The 20,133-nt window shown below is 39.0% G+C and overlaps 1 protein-coding gene and 1 long non-coding RNA gene across 10 annotated transcripts in view; one reads left to right on the top strand and one right to left on the bottom strand.

Annotated features, from left to right (window-relative positions):
• LONRF1 (LON peptidase N-terminal domain and ring finger 1) overlaps positions 1-20,133 on the bottom strand; it is a 67,429-nt gene that overhangs the window by 35,156 nt on the left and 12,140 nt on the right. For 3 of the 9 annotated variants that reach the window (XM_070598531.1, XM_070598530.1, XM_070598532.1), the window contains exons 3-11: positions 19,654-19,776; positions 16,738-16,887; positions 15,717-15,957; positions 15,526-15,622; positions 13,910-14,024; positions 10,556-10,677; positions 7,897-8,055; positions 7,616-7,778; positions 4,527-4,679 (exon numbers count right to left, since the gene is read on the bottom strand). In XM_070598531.1, coding sequence (XP_070454632.1) covers positions 4,527-4,679; positions 7,616-7,778; positions 7,897-8,055; positions 10,556-10,677; positions 13,910-14,024; positions 15,526-15,622; positions 15,717-15,957; positions 16,738-16,887; positions 19,654-19,776 — 1,323 coding nt within the window. Of the gene's footprint in view, positions 1-466; positions 1,808-4,526; positions 4,680-7,615; positions 7,779-7,896; positions 8,056-10,555; positions 10,678-13,909; positions 14,025-15,525; positions 15,626-15,716; positions 15,958-16,737; positions 16,888-19,653; positions 19,777-20,133 lie in introns of those variants that run through there. The other 6 variants (XM_070598527.1, XM_070598534.1, XM_070598526.1 and 3 more) reach the window with 3 other exon arrangements.
• LOC139080109 (uncharacterized) lies at positions 2,761-15,493 on the top strand. The gene is made up of 2 exons (XR_011534285.1): positions 2,761-3,207; positions 15,266-15,493. It is a non-coding gene; the product is annotated as an uncharacterized lncRNA (long non-coding RNA).

Consider the following 20,133-nt stretch of genomic DNA (forward strand, 5'->3'; position numbering starts at 1 on the left):
GGGGTTTTTTTTAATATATATATATTTTTTTCCTTTTTCTCCCCAAAGCCCCCCAGTACATAGTTGTATATTCTTCGTTGTGGGTCCTTCTAGTTGTGGCATGTGGGACGCCGCCTCAGAGTGGTTTGATGAGCAGTGCCATGTCCGCGCCCAGGATTCGAACCAACGAAACACTGGGCCGCCTGCAGCGGAGGGCGCAAACTTAACCACTCGGCCACGGGGCCAGCCCCGGGACTTGGGGTTTTTAAAAGGATGAAAATAGTTCTTAGAGCACAGTTCTAGGGCCTAAAGCCTCCTTAAGACACTGCATTGTTTGGTCAAAAAAACGACCAAAAAATGTATTTTGAAAGCTATAGCTTGTCTCATGGCACAAAACAGATAAGCAAAACTCATCCGTTCTTACTGCATGTGGTTTGATTCCCCCACTGATCTTATTTTGACACTGACCTAAAATGTAAGAAAAAAATTCTTATGAATTTAGCTTTTATTCAAAATTAAATAAGCAAAAGCAAAATTTTTAAGAAACTTTTACAAATTACGTACATAAAAGAAAGTTACTAGGGACAGTCACAAGTTTGCAACAAATAATTACAAAAGTATCTAGGGCAGCATGAATATTAACCATGTCACAGCATGGCGATCTAACTGTGATATGAATAAGGCATAACTAACATCGGCACCGAGACCAGAATTAAAAAAGAAAACATACTTTAAAAGCTTAGTTCTACGTTAGGCTTCTTCTCTTCCCCCAGATCCTTAATGAGTTTATACTACGTAATTTGTTTAAACAAACACATCCTGTCAAACTATAAATTACATAGATGGGCAGTTAATGTGAAAAGCCCCCTAAGATATACAAACTAACTGGTACTGAATTGAGCGCTCCATTTACCTTTATGTACAATTAAATGTAAACCATTTTTTCACAGTTTTAAGTGTTTTATGAATAGATGCACAGTACCATGTCAGGTTTGCAATTGTTCCTGAAAACTGGCTCTAGGTTCTGCATCCAGTGCCTGTCGGCCACCAGGATGCAAATATTTACATAAATAAGAAACTGTGTCATAGTCAATGGTCAAGACAGTTCAGCAAGAGCAGTATTCCAACAGAGAGTGATACTCAACATCATAGTTTACATACTTGTGCAAATATAAGCATTAGGACAGATAAATCTGAGGCAAATTCAATTTGCAAAAACTTGTATCGCTACTGTTGTAAACGTGGGCAATAAATGACCCTCGGTAAGTTCTGCTCTCTATGGCTTTTTTTTTCTTTTAAAATTTTAAAGCCAGAGAAAATGCACACGCACAACCCACACGCACGCGCACGCGCACACACACGCCCCACACACATACACAGAGTTCTCATTTCATTATAGAATATGGTACATAGTGCAACTCCATCACAATGCAGAGGTTTAACACACAGTCAGTGCGTGTTTTTCTGTGCAAGTTCTTAGTGGTCTCAGTCCTAGTTGAAGGTATTCATTTGCAGAACCACGTGAATCAGGAGGTTGGAGGAAAAAAAACACAACAGAACAGTTTCATTACATTTCTCAAACCAGCACTGGGTGTGCAAAGGCAGCGGACAACCTGGCCGTCCACACAGCCAGGTTAGGGCAACTTCAAGGGAGGATCCAAGCAGTTAGTTATTTAGATTGGTCTCTAGAAAAATAGGTCAGTATATGCTGTATCTTTGTCAATCGTTCTTTCAAAGACTTCATCGACAAAACCGACAGCTGATAGCGGGGATCTACGGGGAGGACAGCAAGGAGCCACCAGCACCACGCAGGTCCGTTAGGGGTTGCCTAAAAATAATCAACATTTTATAGAATTAATAAGACAAAGATTGATGTCATAACAACAGTAACAAACCGCCAACAAGCCAGTCTCGATCGCGCACTTCACTGTGTCAGGTCCTATCTCAAATTCTTTTAACGATCATGGAACGAAGGCTATTATTATGCCCATATAAAATGGGGAAACTCAAGCTCAGAAATGTAATGCGAATTGTTTAAGATCTCTCAGCTCGTAAGTGGCAGGGCCAAGATTCGAATCCAGACATGACTCCACAGCCAACACTCTTTCCTTAAAGCAGGGTTTCTCAACCTAAGGATTTGGGGCCAGATAATTCTTTGTTGTGGGGACTGTTCTGTGTAGCACATTCAGCAGCATCTCTGACCTCTATCTACCAGCTGCCAGGAGCACCTCCCCAGCTGCGACAGTCAAAAATGTCTCCAGACATTGCCAAATGTCCCATGGGGGCAAAATTGTCCCTAGTTGAGAACTGTTTTCTTAAAATATATATTTAAAACATTATGCTAATTGATATTTTAAAATTTCTTCAAAGAACTGTGGGATCCTAGGAAATATAAAAAAAAATAAAGGTCTCAGCTTCTACTTTCATTTGAGAAATGTACGTATCTCCAGCAAAGAAGTCCCTCTGATGTTGTAAGCGCTGACTATTGGCCATTGAAAGAACCAGGAATTTATATAAAAGAATTTTTAAGCCACCTTTAGTACACATTGATTGCTTTTTAGTGAACCCGAAACAAGAAGTTTCAGAAGGACAAAAGGAGCTATCATGACATCAGTGTTGATCTCCATAAGCTCCTTCTAGAATCCAACTAGAGTTCTCTATTTGCGTACTGTCTGTTCTCAATTCAGCATCACCACCACCTCCCTCAGCATTTCAGATGTCAGAAACTACATTTCCCAGAATCCCCTCCCCCATATGGTTCCAGGTTAGACTTGGCCAATCAGAGGCACTCCTGTGAGATGTGGAAGTTGGAAGAGAGGAAGCCACTCTTCTCTGGAGACTGTTGCTGAGTGTGGGCAGATATGAGATTCGCAGAGACTTTCCAGAGAATTCTTGAAAACCACTCGCTGCCCTGCTGCAGACGGAGATACTGGTGGGGATTTCCCTGGGACTCCTAAGAATGAGAGCAGCTTCCCACAAGTTCTTGAGCAGCACCGTGCTTCCCTGTGCCTGGTGGAGGTTTGTGGCTGTGGGGCGATTCCCTGACCCCCACTGAGGATGACCCTGATCGTCAGTCCTCTGGCTCCCCCAATGGCTGGGTCAACTCTACATCCTATAGTAAACCCTTCGCTCCTGGAATATATGGAGTGGCTGCTTTTGTGTTCTGACCCAATCCTGACTTGCACAATATGACTAAGAAAGCAGTGGACCAGGCCTGTGTAATTAAAGGTGAGTGTGGCAAAGTTGATGGGAAAGTAGTGTTGAATTTTTCTATACGTTGGTTTGTTAAGATTTAAAATTTACTTGCTCAATTTTGCACTTATCAAAAGCTATTTCTATCAAGTTCAATGGGATTTAGTTACCCAAGATAAAACCAACATGTGGCAACTGGTAATATGTGAGACACAGAATGAGTACTCAATTTGGAGATGGTCTGATGTTGAAATTTCAAGTTCAGCTGAGGAATTCAATTGGGATTCAGGTAGACTTAGGCCAACCTTTGAAAACCAGAATGAGAGGCAGTGTGCATCCCAGTCGGATCTATTCTCTCTCCGTCTTCATGGATCTATTTACAGCCATTCCTTTATGAGATCTATTACCTTCTGACCACAAACATTTTATTCAATTCAAAATGCTTATGCCTAAAAGTAAGTGCTTTGCTGAGTCTAGAATCAGATTTTCCAGGATGGACACTCTTGTTCTTCTTCATTTTTTGGGGGGAGGGGTGAGGAAGATTGGCCTGAGCTAACATCTGTGCCAATCTTCCTCTATTTTACGTGGGACGCCACCACAATGTGGCTTGACGAGCAGTGCAAGGTCCATGCCAGGGATCCGAACCCACAAACCCTGGCCCACCAAAGCAGAGTGTGAGAACTTCACCACCACACCACCAGGCCGGCCTCTGGGACCCTTCTTTGAGGCCTCTTGCAGTGCCCACTGCACAGAGCTCCTTGCACAGAAGGTGCCGGCTGTACATTAACAGCTGTAACGTACATGTATGTTACACGTAAGCTTAAAGGTAAACCCTAAGTTCCTGAGCAAGACCGTAAGAGCATAAGAACAACAGTTTCAACAAGGAGTGATGTATTAAACATCACGAGACAAAAATGGATTTAAGTGGCAGGGTAAAAGTTGGAGATAAAAGGAGAAACGAGAAAAGATTTTTACAAGTATAGAAAATGATATATCTTTCCACTGTCAAAGAATAATAGCAAAGGCTGACGGGCTGGAAGGCATAGCTGTCTCCTGGATGGCACCACGTCCCATTTTTAATTCCTCACCCCTCCTTCTGGAAAACCCTCACTTAAGGGCTTTCTCCTTCTCTGGCACTCACTCCTACAGGCATCTCAGCTGACACCGATTTCCACGCCCTTCCTATATAAAATGTAGTGGACACCGCTGCTCTGGAGAATATGGTCATGAGGCTAAAGACAGAGGGACAAAGGAAATGCTGTACAAAAGGAAAATGAAAGAAGAAACTTAAAAATCTATTAATTTGGGTTTACAAACAAGTGAGACTTTTGGAAGCAACATCAAAGCCATCGTACCTGAAGGTTTTCCTCCCTCCCGGGCATCGATCCAAAGTGCTGAAGAATCTGGCTTCGAAATCTGTCTCTTAAATTCTGAAACCAGCTGCAGGCTTGAGAGTAGACCAAATCATGAAGCTGTCTGAGATTCTCTATCTCGTCTTCCTTCTCAACCTAGAAATACAACAGTCAGTAAGACTTCTGTGTCTAATCTCCCTCCACATCACCAACCCTACAGAGATGGGAAAAGACGTCAAAAAATGGGGAGTACATATTTCAGAGCTGGATCAGAGGCTATTATGCTTATGCAATATACAGCACACATTTCTGCCTCACATAGTGCCAATGGGCCAGACTAAGACAGCGAGGCCTGACCTCCACCTGGCCTTGCTGAGTTAGCAATGCAATACTGCAGAACCCTACTAACAGCCCCTAATTGGGAGTGGTAAGAGAGAGAGTCATTGGATAAAGGTCTATACGAATTTGGAATTCATTTTGTCTTTAAGGATCAATGGCTTTTGAAAGCAGTGGAACAAAAAAAGCTGAAGAATACAGTTGCTACAATGAAAGGAGACTGGGGGTGGTTTAAGGTACAGATGACATGGCAGAAAGCAGTAACGGGATGGAGGACAAGCATTAATTACATCTTTTACCAGAGAGCTGGGTCAAAAACAAAAACAAAAAAAACCGCAACAAGTAACTTAGCATATAAAGCCAATACATCAAAAGACAGAGAACAAATGATGCAATGATGAACTCCTCCTGCTGTATAGGCCCAAGGCTGTGGACACCTCCATCACCCCTCCATACATCTTTCAGACTACTGGATCATCAAATTGCAGATGTGAAATTAAATGCATTGGTCTTCCAGCCTAAGACCCAGAGGAAGAAGCTCACAGAGTGCAGGTGGGAAGATACCACGTTAACTCATCCATCTCAGTCTGATTTCTGAAATGCACTTATATCCCACTCACTACGTGCCAGGGAGCGTTCTGTTTCATATACATTAACCAGAACAAATATGAGACCTGACTCAGACTTTCATGCTTCGAGGATGACTCAACATGAAAACAACAAAGGGAGTCTCAAACATTCCGAAATAGAAAAGGCAAGACTATAGCACACAAGAGAGAAAAGAACACACTTTGTATTTGTGAAAGATTTGAAATGAAAAATAAAACTAAAGTTTAAAAAGCATCTGCTTTTTGCACAATAATGTGAATGTACTTAATGCCACTGAACTGTACATTTAAAAATGGTTAAAATGGTAAATTTTATGTTATATATATTTTACCACATTAAAAATAAATTTTAAAAAAAAGGTAGAGGAGCCATATGATTGAAGAATTCTAGTTTTGGAAAGACCATACAAGATTCAGCCCCCTGCTAACACACATTGGTCTTGATCTGAGCAAGAAATAAACTTGCGACTTGTTAAAACTATCAAAAAAGAAAAAAGCCTCTGCTTTGTACCCTTACAAAATTCAAGGAGACAAACCATGGGCTCTAATAAACAAGTAATGATAAACATAAGAGTCTGAGATGGAAAAAGGAGCTGGCTAAGAAGCAGGCAGAAGTTTTAAAAGCAAGCTTATAAAGTTAAGAAACTTTATTGCAATAATAGAATTTAAAATTTCAATAGAAATCACAGAAAACAGAATTGCTACACTAAGGGAAAAAAAGACTGATATCAAAACAACAAATGTGAGAAGCTTTTCCAGAAGGGACAAGAAATCATTACATAGATGAGGCACTGAGATGAGGAAAAATTATTAGACACTACTAAGACCACAAAGACCTAGAGAACTCAATTTTCTAAAGATCAAATCCATAACGCTTTCAATATGCTATTCTACTGTCATATGTTTATATTTATATATAGTCATGTGTTCAGCCACATACTCAAGGGGTTTTGGCATCAAATCCAATATATGAAGATAAAAGTTTACGTAAAACTAATAGAGTTCTTAGTTTTACGAAGAAGGTTGCCTTTAGCAAATGATTCTATTAACCAAGGATGCCTGAGGCACAGACTATACCAATCAACTCAAAATTTGAACTCCCACTATACTTTTGGCCTAGCGCACAAAGCACACTATCCCACAGCATCTTTATAATAAGACAGGAGAGGCAATATCAGCCTAACCAAGTTTATCAGCAGAGAGGCAATATGGTATCATGAGAAATCACAGCATCGGGAGCCAGAGGGCTGGCGTTAAGTCATTTTTATTACACTTCCTATAAGATTTTAAGCAAACTAATTAACACTTCTGAATCGTACTTTCCTCGTCTGCAACTACCATCAAGTTCTGAAAATTCAATGGGCTAATGTTCATAAAATGCCGACGCTCAATAAATGCTGTTTGAGACAAGGGCCCAAACAGATCAATGAACAAGTGATAGTAAAAGATCTACATTTTTATAATGCCTTTCCAAAGGAAACTGCCTTTAATTTGATATTTGTAGCATCACCAATCATTTTTCAGATCCCTAAACTAATCGCAGACGGTAAATTAGATACCAGAAGTGTCAGAAGGGTCACATTCACCCTCCCCAGATAAGATGTCACCAACAAGTATACAGACAGTGCTTTATCTGTGATGCCCTAGAGTTGAACACAGCACCCAACTGTGCCTGTTTTAGCATTAAGATTATCTTAGGCATATCTTCATATACAGAACAATTCTTAAAGGATTTTATGTGTTTACATCAAATTTCAATCTACTGATTACCTCAGCTTTGACTACTAATAAATTCAATAAAAAAGGGCAGGGATTAGCAGCTCTCATAACTTAGAAGGGTTGGAAGTCCAATTCAATCAACCACTATCGTTAAGCTCCCACCATGCAAATGTACACATACAGTCTGGGCATTGCGCTCATTGTTGAGCCTGTAGAAATGAAGAGGATCTGGGTTCTGGTCTCTCAAGTTCTCGTGGAACTCATAATGATTAAGAGCAAGATAAGAAAACGGTAACCTGGAGCTAGTTTGCATAAGGATTGAGGAGGTCTCTGATAAAAAGAACTGTTTTATGTGCCTAGAAGATATCAGCCTGTACAATGCAGGACAGAGTCTACCAAAGTGTGCTGAAAAAGAGTATTTTTTAATACCTTAACATCTTCCAAATATTCAATGTCCGCAGTGCAATATCCATCTTTCATTCCTCTTTTTAAAACCCTAAACCGCTTTCCTCCGACTGTATCAACTACAGACCGTCCATCAGGTAAGAAATGTACATTTCTAATTTGTAACATACAGCCATAATCTGCAAAACTAAAAGAAAAACTCTGATTAATATGAAAGTTCAAGCAACAAGCACGCAAGTTCTCAACAATGTTCAAAGGAAGTTCCAAGATAAAAATAAAAATATTTAAGTACATGAAAAGCATACCTATTTTGGGTATCACTCACACACATCCCAAACTGTTTCGTTCCAGTTTGTATACTTCTCCGAATCATCAGCCTGTATCTTGGCTCAAATACATGAAGAGGACAAGGCACAGTGGGGTAGGCCATAGTGCAGACGAATATCGGAACATTCTTGGTCAAGCTGAAGAAGGAAAGAGTTTCATTATTATGTAGCAGAACACATGACAAAAATGAGCGAAGCTTGCAAATTAATATAAAGCAAAAAGAAATCGGCTCTAAACAAGGTGAATAAGAATCAGCATCCCCTTGATTAAGTTCATGCTGATACAATATTAATCCTAAAAATCTGTTTGTGCTCTTCTTATGTATACAAGTAAATTTGATTTTGAGATACCGGGTTATCATATAGAGTTAAGTATTTTGATGAATCAAAAAGCAATTGATTATAACTACTATTTTATATTAAAAATCTGTTTAAAATATTTGTACCATGACAGGGTTACTATCTTTTATCCATAAAACACTCTAGGTTACTCTTAGAAAACAGTAAGGAAACATGAGCTCCCACAAAGACAAAAGGCAAATCATTAAAAATTCCTAGGCATTAAAATATTTTCAAACACACTACCAAAAGCAGATAATTCGATAACATTTTTTCCAGAAAATTAAAATGACACAACCTTTTTCACTGCTAGATTGGTAGGAAACAAGAGGGATGAAGGTGATGCCCAGCTGGACAAGAGATGGAAAAAACTAGTGGTGCAGGGGGCAGTCTGTAACAGTGCAACTTGGCTGAAAAAGAATCTCGCTGACGAATCAAAAACTTTAAAAATGTTCAGATCCTTTGAACCAACAGGCTCACTTTTTTTTCCTACAAGTACTCTAAGAGTGTTCAGTGTAGCACTGTGCATAGTAGCACAAACTTAGAAGCAAAGAGAGAGGATGAGTAAACTAAACTATGACATAACCACAAAACGGGATCCTATGTTTAAATGTTTATACTGATGAGAAAAAAAAGTTAGAGAATAATCTAAGTAAAATGATCCTTTGTTTAAAATGTATTTATAGATATTAAAATCTGGAAGGACATACACCAAAATGCCAGTGGGTGATTCCTTTTGGATTACAGATTATGTTGTTTTCTCCTGGGTCATTTATGTTTCCTAGTTTTTCTTCAAAAAGACGTGAAATTACTTATGTGAAAGTAATATTTAATAAAATCCTACTTAGTATATAAAAACATATTTAATACACAATTTCCTCTACTTTTAAAACTGTGTATTCTACCATCACTGAGTACTCTCTCGTTTCGAATGTAAGAACTGAAAAAAAACCCAGTAAACCTATTAATTAGCAAAACTTTTAAGTACTGGGGATGAGCTAGCTACCCCTTAAAAAAAGCCCCATTAGTAAGCAGCAGGATTCCCGCAAGGTTCTCTCCATCGCACTCAGCGCCCCTCACGTTACTATTCCATCTGTCATGCACGGATTCCACTCTTCTGAGGGGGGTCTGGTTGTGTCACTAGGTTTAAGATTTCAAAGGACTACCTGTGGCTTTCTTATATCCAGGTTTCTACAGTGTTGATCAAAAGCTTCATAATCCTCACATCAGAATATTTTCTATCATAAAACCACACAACAAAATATCAGTTCCTTGGGAAGATGAATCAGTAACAATTTCTATGAAGAAAAGACTAGAAATCTCTCTTCTACTGAAGGCCACTGCCCAGTGAAGACATGTGATGGATACATATGGAAAAAGAACACTCTTTTTAAGCACAATTAATTTATCCTTAGAAAATCAGAAATACAAAATGTTTGATTTATACTTTGAAAAATAATGAAACAGTATATAAAAATTACAATTTTACTCTTTATTGTGTCCACTTGAAGTAAAAGAAAAAGAGTTAAGAAATTAAAAACCTATGAAAGAAGTTTAAAGAGGCTCAAATGACTGGTGAAAGAGGGAAATACATGAAGGGAAAAGAAGGGGAGAATTAAAGTACAAGAAAGATACTATACAGAGCCACAAAACCAGGTCCAACCTATTCAACCCCAACTAGACACTGTGTTCTCTTAACAACGGTCTCTATCACTGAAGCCCAAGGTCACCTCCAGGTTTTTCACCCGCCTGATACTAACTCAATTCGGCTAGCAGTCAGTATCTTCACTAATTGAGAATTTGGCTTCTAAGTCACCTCTTTCAATTTCAGTCTCAGGCCTCTCAAGGTCCCAACCCCTTCCAAACCTCTAACTGGCTACACCCCCTGCCAATCCAGGCCACCTATCCTCACCCTTCCTCCTGCCCAGCCTGATACCTGAGGTCTGCTGTGCCCAGCAACCACTGTTCCCAGCTCCACCTCTCCATTCCCAATTCCACTTCCTAATGTCACTGCAGGAAATCCCCCCCCCCCCCACCCCACCTAAGTACTGCTTCTATGCAAAGAACTGAGCCAGGCATTCCTCATAGAACATCTGGAAGTTACCAAATGAACTTTAAAATGATTCTGTCTGTTGAGGACAGGGGAAGCTGACCAATACTCGTTTAAAATATGCTTTTGACTAGACTGGGCTGAACTTAAAGACAGGATCCAGCTTGCTGTGAGAAGGTTCCTCCTGACCGTTTTCAAGGGTAGTAGCTCGTAATTTGATTACGTTAACTTTTATGAGAAGAAACTTACTGTGAGAGTTCAGCAGTTTCTTCATCATATATTTTTTTCCTCTCAGACAGCTCATCAGGCAGATACTTCACCATCAATTCTTCCAACAGCTGTGTGACACAGTACCTCCTATCTGCTAGATACTAAAAGACAATATTATTTTACATTCCAGTACTTTTTTTTCCTATAGTATACAACAGGCAAAACAGTTTAACTGATATATTAGAGCCTTTATTACATATTTATGCAGTCAATTCTGAATAAATTTAATTAGTGAGGGGGAACGTTACAAGGGATGATGCCAAACAGGTACACTGGTCTGTGGGTTTGCTCAAGAGCATTAAAGATACATGGCTGCAACTTGACCCAAGCACTGTGTATAAGACCCATGTCTTGCTATGAGCACAAATCCTTTATTAGTAGCAGCCAGCACTGCCCCTGCCATCTCCCACATCAATTTCCATCTGACAGCTCATAGGTATGCGAAACTAGCATTTTAACTGAGAAACAAAAATAAGGTAAAGAATAAAGAAATTAATGAATTTGCCTTATTTAAGAAAAGCAAAACCACTGCCCTTTTTTTCGTTCCCAATTTCAGTGGCAGAGTTTCCAGATAATTTTTCTTTCAGATTCTCCTTCCATGGTCAACCCACGATCACTCAGACCCTTATCAAGAGGCTGTTTTTCCTACAGGATGCACCTGCCAACTCTGGCTCTATATGCAATGGTACATCTGGACTGCTCCCATAACACTCTGCAAAAGTTGCCACCCTTATGCATTTTTGTGTCATTCTCTTTTCCATCTGCTAAAAGTCATCTCTTTCATTCCTGCCTATGAAAAGCCAATCTATCCTTCAAGGTCTTGCTCCAATTTTACCTTTTTCATAAAGTCTGCCTTAATTATTTTTCTGTCTCCCAAGAACCCCATATTTTACTGCCTTTACCACATAAAAGGCAGTTACCATGTTACCATCTCCTGCATTGTATTACATGGACAGGAATTCATCATGTTTCCGTAACTCAAGGAAAAACTGCATAGGCCCGGTGACCAGGTCAGAGTACATGCACTGAATTTTGGACAAAGAAAATGCCCAATGCAAATTAATTTACTAAAAGCAGTGAGGAAAAACTCTTGGGAGACAATCACAAGACAAAATAAAGAGAAGCCATCCTTTAATCTGTAGATCCAGCAAAAACAAGGGTTTTGTCATTATCCAATGAAAAATAGAGTAGGAAAAATGAGAGGTCAGGAAATGGATTATAGCAATGGTTTTCGAACTTTAGCGTGAATCAGGGCTTGTTAAAATGCAGATTGCTGAGCCCCACCCCCGAGTTTCTGATTTAGTGGCTCTGGAGTGGAGTCTGGGAATTCATATTTTTAATAAGTTCCCAGGTGATACAGATGCGGCTGGTTAGAAGAACACACTGAGAATCACTCGTCTGGAGAGGGGTACTCTGGAGCAGACGATAGAGAAGCAAACAACTGACGAGTTCATTATAAAATTAATCAAATTACAGACATTATAAAAGTAACTTTATCATTATTTTCTATTAAATTAATAAAGATGTTTTAAATTGTAAGATTCACGTAGCAAATTGGGGGAAATATAGCCTCTCTTACATTACTGATAGGAATCTAAATTTGTACAACATTTCTGTAGGCCTAGGCAATTTGGGAATTGGTTTTAAGAGTCCTATAAACATAGGGCCTTTGATCCAGTAATTCTCCTCCCAGGAAATTACCTTAAGGAAACAGTCAGAGACACAGAGCACGGTATTAAAAAAAGAAAGGACAAAACAAGTTACATACCCAACAATAGGGAAATGTTAAATCATTGGACTATTATACTGCTATAAAAAGCATGTCTTTAAAATATATTCAAATGAAAAGATGGGCAAAATAAAACTACAAGTAGGAAAAGCATAAAACTATAGAGTATATCAATTTTATTTTTTTAAATATCCATTTGGAGTTTATAAATTAAATTACACAGGATGTCTTCAAAGTCAGGACACAGGATAAAGTTATTTTTAAATAGTATCTTAGTTATATTTTTAAATAATATGCTTATTTTGTTTTCCTGCAAACTCCAGACATTTTTTAAGGTGAGATATCTCTAAATTTAAAGCAACGTATCTAACTGTTAATCTGAAAAAAGCATAATAAATACACTGGAGAGTATCTAAAAACTCTAGAAACACAGGAAAAATAGCATGTTAAGAGTATTTCACCTGAACACATTGAGCATATTAGTTGAAAATGTAAATGACAAACTCTTTAAGAATAAGTTTATCGTTTGTTTCCTGACTTTGCGAATATTCTGTATTGGTTTTGTGTTTTACATATCAGCTCGTTACGTAAGACAGATATCAAATGTAACAATACGCACAAGCTATTATGACATCAGTACAGAGCTGTATTTTCTATATAGGAAATAACTATGTATATTCAATAGCAAAATAGTTTTATCAGTTTTTTCATTCATATTTGGAAGATCCTTCTTTTTCTTTAAACAATCCTGTCAGCCATCAGGGATAGAATCACTCTCCTGATCAATGCTACCATTGTACTGGGAGCTCAAATGAGAAGGCTGTGGCCTCACCTTAGGGGATCTCCAATCACTCAAGCACAACGGAGAGGATGCTGTCCTCCCATGGTCCCAGAAGACGCCACCTCAGATCTCGGTGCTTTCCTGATACAGGTTATTAGTGCTGATCACTGACTACGTAAGAAGGGGTGTGGAAAGCCATGCCTCCCTCTCTTCTTCCCAGTCTACCACTTTCTAGAGCTGCGCTGTCCAATGTGGTAGCCACTAGTCATATGCGCCTAGTTAAATGTAAATCAATTAAAATTAAACAAAGTGTAAGAAATAGTTCCTCAGTCACATTAGCCACATTTCAAGTGCTTAATCACCACAAGTAGCTAGTGGCTACCATGTTGGACAGCAAAGAAATTGAGCATTTCTATCAAAGCAGAAAGTTCTACTGGACAGAGTTGTTCCAGATGTTGAGGGGGCTAGGCTAGGCCTGAAATCTAGCCTATTACTGGGGGTGGGAGGCAGAGCAGTTGGGTTTCCCCAATACGGTCATCATTAAAATTGAACCTACTCCTGACAAGGTACCTGATCACACCCAAAAAAGTAAGCACCGGGGTCTTGGTCGCAAGGACCTCTCTGTTTTCCCCTACCCTCTCCTAACTCACTTTTCTCCAACACTAACATACGGGTAATGAAACATTACCCTTTTCGGTCACTCAGGATATATAATGTAATTCATTCTGAACATGATCATTACTTTTTCTATGGCTGAATAGAAATGAAACTATGTTACCAAACTTAAGACCAATAAACAGATAAATATACAAATGTTTATTACCTCTTTTAAGCTTTCTTTGCAAAGGGGACAATATGGTGTGTGATCTAAACAACGCTCAAGACAATTCTTACAGAATGAATGTCCACAAGGGGTTGTCACTGGCTCAAAAAACAACCTGAAATCAACCAAAATACACGTTAGTTTTCACATTAAACTATCCATTGGAAAAGCTGAACAAACTAATGATGGAACATGACACTAATCTCTATTTGGAGGAGAAAGAGGAGGGTTTGGTGGGCAGGAGAGGAGGGAAGGGGCAGTCAACGCAACTGTACCCTTCTGAACCTTTTAAAAGTTCAGCTTCAACAGAGGTACCCTGTGGGGGGCCCAGAGCCGTACTGACTAACAGAACAGCCACTCGCCACGTCGCTACTAAGTGCTTGACATGTAGCTGGTCCAAACTGAGGTGTATGGTAAATGTAAAATACACACCAGATTCACAGGCTTAGTGCAAGATAAATAAGGTAAAATATATCATTAATAGCTATTAATTAGTTTTTAGACAGATTCTTATTTTATCATTTAAAAATTAATTTTCTTAATAAGCTTATAAAAGCCTTACTATATAAAATTCATTAAAAAGAATAAGTCAATAAATATTACATTTGAATCCTAAAGAAATATTATGCTTCACACCAGATATAATACTCAAACCCTATGGAGAAGCTAATTTTACTTACGAAAACATGATACTTCTGAAGTTGCTAGAAGCATCGTTAGATGCACAAGTGCTTCAGAAACTGGCTGGTCTGATGCCCTCTCCTCATAAAGAAGCCCAGGCTCAGAAAGGACAGTTAGTTAGTGCCAGCCTGTGTCACCAGCACTGGGTCTCCTGACTCTTCACGCACTGTTCCTTAGACTCTACCACAATTGACGTCAACGGAAACGTTCTTTCACAACGATCAATCTTTTAGAATTATAAGCACAATGGAAATCCCTACCCAATGCTACTTTAACAGGATTTTATAGTTAAGGTATATAAACAAGATAGAATCACGCACATACAAATACAATCAGAATTCTTACCCTAATCTAAAACTATGTATCTAAACTTCAATAGTAAACATCTAACTTTTACAATAGTTTACAACTTCCCAGATACTTTTTATACTCAAGCCATTTGGTTCTCACAACACTACGAGAGAGGCGAATACTGACCCCACTTTCTAAATAAGGAAAACCGAGCTTCAGAGATGAACTTATTTGCCCAAAGTGTGAAAGGTAGATTAAGACTAAAATTCATCTTTTGATTTTCAGTTCAGTGTTCTGTGACTTACATTGCCTCCCATTACAGAGTATATTACAGTTATCTACTCTGTATTTTATTTAGATTAATATAAAATATTCATCTTTTAGGGGCTGGCCCCGTGGCCGAGTGGTTAAGTTCGTGCTCTCCGCTGCAGGCGGCCCAGTGTTTCGTTGGTTCGAATCCTGGGCGCGGACATGACACTGCTCATCAGACCACGCTGAGGCTGCGTCCCACATGCCACAACTAGAAGGACCCACAGCGGAGAATATACAACTATGTACCGGGGGGGCTTTGGGGAGAAAAAGGAAAAAATAAAATCTTTAAAAAAAAAAAAATATTCATCTTTTATAAAATTTTATATACTTACCTCATGCAGAGAGAACACTCAAAATCTGAGACATCGATTAATTCCTCTGGGATGTCACCATAAGTTAAGGAAAATGTACAGACTTCATTGGGAGTTTCTACTAAAACAGAGACAAGGTTATCTTCTTTAGGAAAAAGTTGAAAGGCCATTCTAAATAAAGATGTTTTATAGGAGTATAGCAAAATTTTTACCTCCTTGTTTTTTGAGCTTATTTCTTCCATCTTCATTTACAATCACATCCTGGTCTAAAAGAGACAACTTTCTTTTCAGCAGAGCACCTTTTTCTTGAACAGAGAGGAAAGGTTCTAAGGACACTCTTTTTAAACAATCTTCTCTGGCAGGCATTTCTGTGGAATTTACTGCCTGTGCCGAGCGAGCATGGTTTAAGCTTCCTTTGACAGGCTCTGAGGTGACCTGTGGTATTTCTTCACTCTAGAAAAATACAATAAACCAGGGGGACTGTATTTCTTTACTTTCTACTGCTCTCACCAAGAATTAAACCAAAGTGAAACTCCAGTGCCTTATAATGTTCATTTTACTGTTCATTCAACAGTACCAACTTCTAATTCCAAAACCCTCGGCAGTAAATGATTTTTGCCAGTACTTACATAGCCTCAAATGTCAAACTGATTTACATTATAATGAGGTTTAAGAAGTTATGTAAATATAGTCATTCCTACCCTCAGGAAATTAAAATAAATACAATGCTCTATGTTTTCCAAGAAACGGAGTTTTCTGGCATTCAGGTAACCTAAAATTGTGATTAATGAACAAATACATCACATAAAAGTTTCTAGTGTAGGGGCTGGCTCTGTGGCCAAGTGGTTAAGTTCACGCGCTCCGCTGGGGCGGCCCTGGGTTGGGGTCCTGGGCGTGGACGTGGCACTGCTCATCAGGCCACGTTGAGGCGGCGTCCCACATCCCACAACTAGAAGGACATGCAACTCAGATATATACAACTGTGTGCAGGGGAGATAAAGCAGAAAAAAAAAAAAAAACAGATTGGCAAAAGTTGCTAGCCCAGGTGCCAATCTTTAAAAAAAAAAAAAAGTTTCTAGTATAAAATAAAGATGAAGTCCTATTAAGACAATGCTTAACAGGTTGAAAGTACTACCTAAAGAGATTCTAGTACTAGAAACTAAGAAAGTGAAGATCTTAACTTGTAAAGAAACAGATAGACCAAGCCCACGACAATCTTTTCCCAGCACTTACCTGCTCGGGGCTAAGCTCACTGGCAGAGAGAGGCTCTTCCATTACCGAAGGAAAACCAAAAGGTTTGTTTTTAATACACGGTAACGGACCCCAGGAAGAGTCCTTCAGGCCTTCTTTTAAGTTTTCTGGTGATAATAAATCACATAAAATCTGTAAGAGAAATATTATAAAAGTAACGGCAAATATAAAATACTTGGTTAAAATAACACAAATTCACCTAATATTTAAGAATTTTTAGAATATTTGTAGCAGACGTTATTTTTAATGAACAGGGAAGGAAGAGGTTAAGTAATGTAATAAACAGACTCGCCAAATCGACTAAGAAGTCTTACAAAACCAAAGCGTGCCTCCACGTGGTCAAATCACCTCCAAGAGATGATTCAAAAGGAAGCCATGGGACAGGTTAGACTGGTAGCCCTTAGAAGGTACCCAAGGATAAGGTGGCCTATAAAGATTTAATACAAGGAAGAGATCTTAACAGCAGTAGACAATAATTTACGTCCAGACATTAATGAGTCTTCTCCGGTGAACGGGTTCATGGTTCACCCCAATGTGTATTTTAAGGCTGGACTCAGAGTGTTTATCTGAACTAAAGAACTTGAACCTCTAACTATAAAACCCTACAATTCCATGTATTTACACCGAATTTAGCTTCTCACTGAACTACAGCCCAGCTCTTGGTTGGGAGCACCAAATCGCAGCAGTCCCATAACAGCCAGGAGTTAACCCGGGAGGCAGGCAGCTGCACTATCAGAATTTCTGGGTGCTTCTATCAGGAACACATCTAAAACTTGCAAAGAAACAGGGTAGGTTAAAGCAGGGGAAGAACCTGGCTAGAAGGAAATCAAATTTTGGGGGTTGTCAAATAAGCTATGTTTATATGTACAGCAGTGCATTTCTTAAAAGTCTAAATTTGGAGGTTTGGTCTTTCAGCTGTACTCTCTCTCAAATGCACAACAATCAGAGATATTCATGAATCACTGCAATGTAAATAAGAGGGAAATATACACAGTGTAAATAAAAGTGTGTATATCTGGTAGGTGCTCAAGCAATGCCCCATTTAATACAAAAATATTTAAAAATCTGTAGATGTTTCTACATTTCCCCTGATTTAAAAAAAAAATGTATTAACTACACACCTACCCTTGTACCCAGCAACTCCACTCCTAGGTATTTAGCCAGGAGCTATAAAAACCCAGGTCCACAAAATGACTTGTGCAAGAATGTGCACAGCAGCAACTGGAAACAACCCAAATGAAAATCACTACTAACTGTGAATACCACAAACTGTGCTACCTTCACACAATGGAACACTTAGTGAACAATAAAAAAGAAAAAACTTACTGGGTGTATCTCAAAACTATTATGTTGAACAAAAAAAGCCAGACACAAAAGAGTACATGCTGTATGATTCCATTATCCATTATCCATTCAACTTTAACAGAAGTTCTTGAATGGGCCAAACTGCTCTATGGTGGTAGAAATCTGAACAGTAGCTGCCTCTGGGAGCAGGTAGAGAGGGGACTTACCAGAAAGGGGATGAGGGAAATTTCCAGGGTGCTGGAAATTCTATTTTGATTGGGGTTCTGTTACAGGGGTGCATAATTTCTCAAAACTCATTGAACTGTAAAATCTATGCATTTTATTATACATGTAAATTATACCACAATATACAAAGCATATAGAGGAAAACCGAATATTTCAAAGCATCAGCTCTTTTGCGTTCATCTGACTTTTTTAACCAACAAATATTTACAGAAATATAAGGGCCTCCAACGGCATGGAAAACGCCATATTGTAAGTCCTTAAGAAGACTGCAATCTCACCAAGGCAACATGAACAAATATAGAACCATCAGAAAACACACAACAGTAAACAGTTTTTTGTTAAATCAGAGGCCTCGGATGTATATGCAAACAAACCTCATAGAGGATATTCCAGTGTTAGCTGGATTCATTAAGGCGTTTGGGATCTGAGAACAATTTCAGAGTTCTCACACTTCAGGGTCCTTCAGCATCTCCCAGGCTGCTAGTTACACGATGCCCCAGCTCTCAAGATTCTAATTCCAAAGGTCTGTGGTGGGGCCCAAGAATCTTTACGTTTACCATGCACTGAGGCGGTGCTGACAAAAAGCCACCCTTAAGAAACACCACAAAGGGGATAAACACTGGCATGTTTTGAGGACACTGAGGAGAGCATCAGGACTGGGCACCGAAATTGTATGAGGGTAGATTTTCCCAAAAAATGTTTCAAAGACTCTAGTCTTTCCAGATGTTCGATGAGTAAGTTTGACAAAAGCCGAATGCTGTTGTCATGCTGGCATAGCAAAAACTCTGAGAAGTTCTGAAGAAACCTGTTTAACTTGGTTTAACTCAATCTTTCAAGTCATTTGATCAGAGACCCCCCCCCCTTTTCTGTTTTAAATAACACCTCTTAACACACCACAGAATAAACTTTAAAAAGTGATATGGATTACTGAGAAAAAGAGGGCAAAAAAAAAAAAAGAAAGGAAAACATTGACTGGGGCAATACTATTGGTAACCATGGAAAGTAAGCAAAGTTGAGACATGAAATGAAAGGCAAAAGGCAGGCCAATAAAAATTCCTGAGCAGGAACATCATGACAACAATGTTTAATTAAGGATGATTAGTCTGGCTCAGATGGAACAAATTATTAGGGAATGTCTAAATTTAACTAAGCACAAATAACGCATTTAAATATCTGTGAATGAAATGTTCTGATTTCACTAACAACTCAATACACAAAAGTATAGGAACCTGAAAACCACCTGCCAAATTGCTACTAAATTGGACTTATGGACTCCTTATGTTGTTATCCCAACTTTCTAATCAGCATTTTTAGGAAGACCTGTGTGTCAGCCCTGCCTGGAACTATTATAGTTGGTAAACTAATTACCTTTTCTACTTCTAGCTTTGCAGGTGCAAAATCTTCATCCAGGGCTAAGCACTGAAGAAAGAGTTGTAAGGCATCACCGAAAAAACCAGCGTCGTGGAGTACTTTTCCTTTCCTGAAGTAGACCTGCAGTCAAAGCAGAAACGCAACTTTTACTGAGAGACTTGCTTTTAAAAAATCAGTATCAAGTAAAGAAAAAAAACAGTCAGCTCGGAAATGCTCATTCTGAATCTCTGAATGACTCTGAGGAGCCCAAGGCGTTTAAAGGTATATTTACATACTAGCTGGAGAAGCACTTAGGTAGGAGGGACGGAGGCCCAGAAAGTGGCTTCAAAACCACATTTCTAATTACCTCACTTCAGCGCTAAGTCCAGAGGAATCATTTTTTTTTTCCAACAGTTTTACAGTTGCCCATACAGATAATTTTCCCTTTTGTTCTTTTTGTCTGAGGAAGATTAGCCCCGAGCTAACATGCTGCCAATT

The sequence above is a fragment of the Equus przewalskii genome, chromosome 28 (genome assembly GCF_037783145.1).
Source record: "Equus przewalskii isolate Varuska chromosome 28, EquPr2, whole genome shotgun sequence".
Taxonomy (NCBI): Eukaryota; Metazoa; Chordata; class Mammalia; order Perissodactyla; family Equidae; genus Equus; species Equus przewalskii.